Source organism: Saccostrea cucullata, unplaced genomic scaffold, assembly GCF_032062105.1.
Source record: "Saccostrea cucullata isolate Sc308-1 unplaced genomic scaffold, CSIRO_AGI_Scuc_v1 ctg21424, whole genome shotgun sequence".
Lineage (NCBI taxonomy): Eukaryota > Metazoa > Mollusca > Bivalvia > Ostreida > Ostreidae > Saccostrea > Saccostrea cuccullata.
This window is the reverse complement of record NW_026936405.1, coordinates 1-7,190: the sequence shown is the minus strand read 5'-3', so window position 1 is coordinate 7,190 and position 7,190 is coordinate 1. Positions and strand designations below refer to the sequence as shown.

General features: G+C 31.9%; 1 protein-coding gene across 1 annotated transcript; it reads left to right on the top strand.

The window, feature by feature from the left end:
- Positions 1 to 2,557: 2,557 nt before the first annotated feature.
- LOC134245514 (fibrinogen-like protein A) lies at positions 2,558 to 6,944 on the top strand (the record flags this gene model as incomplete). Its single annotated transcript, XM_062727798.1, has 4 exons — positions 2,558 to 2,694; positions 4,953 to 5,145; positions 5,312 to 5,408; positions 6,781 to 6,944. Coding segments are annotated over exons 1-4 (591 nt in total), but the record flags the coding sequence as incomplete, so codon positions are not given.
- Between the last annotated feature and the right edge of the window lie 246 nt (positions 6,945 to 7,190).

Genomic DNA, 7,190 nt, shown 5'->3' with positions numbered 1-7,190 from the left:
TGAGATTCTCTGTTAGTTGAATGATGGTGAGAATACTGTCCGTAACTTGCTAATAAATCTTCAGTAGATCTCACGAGTGTGCCACATTGTTTCCTTAACTTAACTCACGTATGTAAATCAGTAAAATTTCTAAATTTAAGTGGGGCTTATCCAACTTAATTTTTAGCAAACATGAAAGGTGACGTTGTTTTAGACAACTTGACGTTATAATCCGTGCTCCGTAGGGCGATACAGTACATAACATAAAATATCAAAATTTATTTATTTATGCATATATTTATTTGAAATTTGCTACATATATTCATTTTATAAGTACTAAAGAGTAGTGAAAATTTCAGAACGCAGTGATGATTAATTTTCAAACTATACAACTTGTCCACGATTTTACGGGACAACCCTCGTATAGTATATAGAAGAAAATATAAAATCCCTGACTCATATATCCCCGACCACTTCCTACAGGTTAGATAGGTAAAGCCAAAAATGTCTTAAACGACAATTTAGAAATATTTTGACTTTCATGCTTACGATAAAAGGACTTAATCCTTACTTACTGTTTGTAAAAGACGTTGTAAAATATAAGGCTCGGGGTATCTAACTGTTTACACGCAAGGCAGTTTTTTAGCATTCCCAGTGTTTCTTTGCTCTCAGTAGAATCCAGTGGTTTTAAAATTTAGCACCAACGTTAAACTTATTTACTGTGTAGTTGCGGACACCGGTTTCCTGCATATAATAAAAATTTTTAATTAAAATAAAAAGTGAAATCTACCCTCCTTCTCAGTTCTAACCTAATTAAATATTTATACTCGGTGGTTCCCTTCGTGCTTAGTAACACAAATAAGATGATCAATTGTTGCATTTACTTGTAAAAATATATATATTTACACAGGAAGCGAAAAAGTGAGAACACAAAAAAACATGACATTAAATTTTCTTCTTCATAATAATCGTCAAAGAGAGTTAAAACTATTGAATATAGTCTGTTCCCCTTTCATTTGACCTTGTTATTTCAGGTAGAGTGAAGGCATTCTCTTTCTCTTGGTTAAGACTTTTTTGTGTACAAAACAATGTAAAGAACCCTTTTGAGCAGCCTATATGACATTCCTATAAACGATAACTCATAAATCGGCACTAAGTTGGTCATTTTTCACACCTGAGTTACTTGTCCTTAAACACAACATCGGAAAAGTCAATTATAAATAATTAAAATTTTTAATGATGTAATTAAAAGTATGCATAAGTTATTATCTTTTTTGATAATTTCATGTACCTATAAATCTATCTATACAATGTTTTTTACCATATGTGCAACTTGAAAAATTAGTTGAAATGCCTAAATGGGCTTTCTTAAGAAATAAAGGAGAAAATATATAAAGCACTAAAATGACCAACGACACGAACAATAAAAATTGTCAAATTTTCGGGACGACCTGTCCCTTCCTCAGGACAAAGAAAAAAGTTAAAAAGTCATAAGAACAAAGGGAAAAAAAGAAGAAACAAACAAAGAACAACTAGCACTACTACTAAGCTACTAAACACTATATATTTACATACATCACATGTTGAATTGGAAATTTTTATGAACACTATTAAGAAAGAAATCCGGACCGCTAAGAAATGCGTCCGGTCTATCGGGTATGCTCGGGTGAAGTGCGATTTACATAATGGAACGAATTAATTATGCTAATTAATCACGACAATCAGTAAATCGTACATTGTTTCATTCTCTCAATATGGCGTTACTATACTTGATAAGGAATAATCAAAGAAAAATAATACAGCAGCGGTATTTTAAAATATGAATTATGATCTATTATAAATTTTGAATTTTGAAATATTATAGGACTTTAAAGAAATTTTTAAGAACACTATAATTAAAGAAATAAATCCGGAGCGCCATGAAATACGTGCGGTCTATCGGGTATACTCGGGTGAAGTGCGATTTACGTAATTGAACGAATTAATTATGCTAATTAATTACGACAATCAGTAAATCGTACATTGTTTCATTCTCTCAATATGGCATAACTATACTTGATAAAGAATAATCAAAAAGAATGATACAGCAGGGATATTTTAAAATATGAATTATGATCTATTATAAATCTAAATTATTTAGGACATATTATGGGGAAAAAATAAATTAACAAAGGGGCAAACAATTCATAGTTATGTGGGTTGTTCGAGAGTTGGTGGTTAAAATTAACTGTAGAGTTACACTCAATCCAGAGAATAATCCTGTTTAGTATCTTCAGGAATTGGGTCTAGTTTACGTTCATTCTGGTGAAGTCATTCAGTTTGTTAACTAAATGCCATTAGGGCGGAATGACTTCAGTCTGTGCATCCAGAACTTTTCCTTGCTTTTTCTTTGAGCGTCTGTCCATCTTGGGTTATGGTCAATCACCACTACTGTCATGTCTTCCCATTTGTGACCCTCAAGGTTGAAATGTTCCCCGACAGGTTCTTTGAGTTTTTTGGTTCTAATGGTCGAACGGTGGTTATTGACATACTGACAACTGCATTTATCTCATCAGTTGCAAAGTTTGCTCCAAGCAGTATGTTGGTGAAACAGGAAATCTCCGCAGGAGAGTCAATAACCACCGTTGGACCATTAGAACCAAAAAACTCTACTGTTAATATCTTAGCGAGGAGTAAAGAAAGAGACCTAGTTGAACATTTACAGGAACCTGCAATGTATCTTTGTTTGTAATGATTCTTATGTAGTTTTGGTAGTTCCAAATCATTTTGGTTTTTGTGTGTGTTGGGGGGTGGGGGTGGAGGGTATTAAAGATATTCAAAATTGACATACGATTTTAAATTTCTGCCTTATAATGGAAACTATGAGTATAAGTTGGATTAATTCTCGGGGAGTAATACCAGAATATTTGTCCCTCGGTGACAGAAAAGACCTGGAGTGTTATGTCGCCCGATGCCGTATCATGCTTTTTCATATGCTAATATTTTAATACCCATGAGTTGTGGCATTTTTTTTTCGACAGCGTCCAAACCCGCATGCCCTGAAGAGTAAAGGGGTTTCGGGATAAACAGAAGGTTAATGTTTTTTTTCACATTAACAATATCCGCCAGATCTTTTACCTTTTGACTTGCTTCTATTTCCAAAACTTGAAAAAACACCTTTCAGAAGGAAGAAACAAGTCCAGGAAATCATTGGATCTGCCGTTTTCCAGTAAAGGTCATACCCAAAAATGAGTTCTCAAAACAATCAGAAATTGGATAAAAAAGTTACGGACATATGTTTTATTTAAAAGAGATAAATAAAAAAATCAGATGAAGACTAAATCATTTAAAAGCGTCTTTTGCTACTCTCTAAGTACCGAGGTCATTATTTAGTGAACAGCCCTCGTATGTTGTTTAACGTCCCTCTAAATTAATAAATATCTATTAATTTTGAAAACAATATAGATTTAATAATCAAGCGCTTTTTATGCAGTACTTAGTTAAATAAGGAATCTTTTAAGATAAAATTGACTGCTGAGTAACGTAGGGGAATTATTTCCTGTGTAGTGAGTGAAAAGGTTTGTCTAAATCTTAATCTTATGAGTTTTGTGTGTGATGTTGCTAAAAAAAATGAGGATTTTAAAAAGATTTATTTCACCTTAAAATACAAAATACAAACATTCGAATCCTGATTAATTAAATTATTCTTATTAAATAACCAATGACTTTTTTTTTAAAAAATGATTTTTAAAATATGTCTTGCAAAAATTGTAGCACAACTTTATCAACATCTGCAGAGTTCTGGCTGGTCTTGGAAGCTGATTGGATCCAATGTTATAATAAAGGCCGTGCATCCTTTTCCTTGAAAATGGATGTTGTCTCTACATATGAGGGGCATTCAAAAAGTTCGTACACTTTTGTCCTAACTTTTTTATTTCGCTTCATATTATATCCAAATTTGGTACACATACAGTCAAAACTGCCATAGCCACCCACTGTATTAAGCGACTCACTGTCACATGTGACCGTAAAAATCCCCCAATGCTTTTCCCTATATATTTTACCTGTATTAAACGACCACCTATCTAACGCGACCAAAGACCTTGAATTTCCTGACCTTTTTATGTAATTTCAAGCAATTTCACCTGAATTTAACGACAACATAATTTCCGATTCCTACTCTCTCGATTTCAGTCAGGCATGCCAAGTCATTGGTTCAAAACAACTACAGACATACTTTTATTTCATTTAATAATTATATAATGCGAATAAAACAACATTAGATTATAAATATTTTTACTTACTCTTTGATACTTATTGAATAAACATTAAAATCTAAAACATATACATCACGTTTTTGTCCGTCCAGTGATCGAGCGCCATTTTGAAAAAAGACGTTCGAGGTCGATCCCGATGTCATTTCATGCTAAGGGCTTTTGAGGACCAAATAGATATTCAGCATTAAAACCTGCCTTTTAAGTTTAATTAACAAGTAACTAAACATTGGATGTTTATTTAAGTGCATTGTGTCACCAACGGTAGTAGGTGAATACAGGCTAGCTAGCACCCACACCAGGTGATTATTGAGGTGATTCAGATACCTGGTCATAAACAGGCAATTAGACACGGTAGTTCAGTAATGAAAAAAAATAATTAGGTTAAAGATTTTAGTCATGATATAACTTGATACTAAGTACATAACAAAAAATCATGATAGAGTTTTAATGCATAGTAAAATGCAAAACATACGAAGTTATATATAGGCTATCATGTTAAAAAAAACTATTATTAGGAAAAAAATCTGCAGCTTTTTTATACTGTATGAAAAAAATGTTCTTTTAAAGTTGTATATTTTGTTGTGTACCACAGGTAGGTGCTTATATTCCATCTTCATCAGTGGAACAATTTATTTTTATTCTGTCGTGCCATAACATAAATTCCTTATTAACATCTTTTTCTCGCAAGACATATAATAGTACTCAATAATTTTCCAGCTTGAAGAAATATCAGTTATGTGATTTACAGTATTTAGACTTGCTTTCAGTCAATAGATACAAAGATTGTGTAGCCATACTAAAGAAAAACCCAGGTCGGAAAGGAAAAGATGGTGTATATACAATTTATCCGGATGGAAAAGGGAAGAAGAAAGTGTATTGTGACATGACAACAGACGGAGGGGGATGGACGGTGAGGGATAAAGACTGAAATTAGTTCTTGTCAACAAAGAGCATGTAAAATAAAACTTAATACATGTAAGAGGAACATCTTCTTTGATGACGCATGCCAGCGTTTGTGAATGAAACCTGCTTCATGTCAGAGCAGATCTATGAGACAACCTTCTTAAATGTTTCAGGCAATACAAAGAAGACAGGACGGGTCTACAGACTTTTACAGGACATGGTCAGAATATAAACAAGGCTTTGGGGATCCCTCTAAAAACTACTGGATTGGTAAGTTAAGTTAAATATGTAACATTTACAGTGTAAGGTGTTTCTCTAAATATAGTGTCGGAATATAAACAAGGATTTGGGGATCCCTCTATAAACTACTGGATTAGTAAGATTATTTTATGTCACCCTTGAATATAAAATATCTCTTTAAATGTGTGTACAAAATCAAATTGACATTTTAAGGTCTCTATCCATACTCTTAGAAATTTTCCTTATCTACTCACAGTGCATTTACCCTAAAGCAAATCGTTTGCGCTCTTTACATTCATGTCAGTGTGTTTTAGAATGCGACGCTTGTTCCATCGATATTTAAAACAAAAACAAAGAATTTAAATTCCTCTATTGAAATGAATAATTTAATTTTTACAGGTAAAATAATTAATTTATGTTTCATTGGGCATGAAACTGAACACAAAACGATATCAACTTTATTTTTATAATGATATATTTAATTCTAGAATTATAATTCTTTAATTAGTCCTCGTAAATTAGACAGTGGTTTGGCGAAAACTCTATTTATTCAATTTAGTTTTTCTTAAGATTTTATAGAGCAATAACCACAATTCATGAGAATTTTTTCTCGCTTTTAAAGAATTAATAAAAATCACGCAAAAATAAGGTGTAACGAAAATTTTCTAATCTTACGTAGTTTATCAAATTAAAAAAAATCCTTGTTAGTTTTTTTTCACCCTTTTCCTCAAGACCCCTGCCCTCTGGAAATCTTCCTTGATCTGTGCATGTAAATCAGTAGCCCATCTGTATTTTAATATAATATAATTAATCTGTGTTTCAGGAGAATCGACGTAAAAAATTTTTGCTTTAAAATAGAGCCGATAAAAATGTCTCTATTTTTAAAGTTTGTAATATCCTTAAAAGGAATATATTTTTTATGGAAAAGGAAAAGCTTTTCCACAAATAAACAAAAGAATTCCTAGATAGAATTATACTTTATAATCTCTTATTTTTGAAACATTAAATGTTCTCAGTATGATGAAACTTTTGGTTTATAATGCAAGAGACCCATTAATAAATTTCGAAGTGAAATTCTTTCTCTTGATTAGAAATTTAGTATAAAATCATAACCTTAGTGAACGCATTCCATTCAACAAGCAGTTTGGAATTTGTGTGAAAGATTATGTTTCTTGTTTTAAATACAAAATAATGATTAATGCAAACCTCTGAAAGGAAAATATTTATTCACGTGATGCCTGAATTAAGTATAGGAACTTATATTAAATACGACAATTTGAAATTTGAGATCTCTCGATGACAAAGACCTTTTTTTCAAGAACACGGTGAACTGAAGCAGATATTAAACTACACTTTAAAATTCAAAAATATAACTGTGCACTGTTACATCTTTTAATAAAAGGAAATGACGTAATCTTTGAACTGACAAAGAACAAGGACCAGGAACTCCGGATTGAACTACAAAGATTTAATGGCGCTGAAGCATATGCTCAGTATTCTACATTTCATATCGGAGATAAATATGTCAATACAAACTCATTGTGTCGGGGTATTCAGGAACTGCAGGTACGAGCATTTATATCATTTTACACATTTTATAATGTTACATGATGCACAATTGCCAGTTTATTTAGTTTCATTGAAATATTTTCAATTATAGAAAACATATCATGCAAGAATTTAGTCCAATATTTAGTTTCTCATCATCTATATAAGTTTGTTTTGTTTTCTTTAAGCCAAAGGCTCATCATATCATCTTACACTATCATAAAATGGGCATTTGATATAAAATGAAATTCATCTTCAATATCA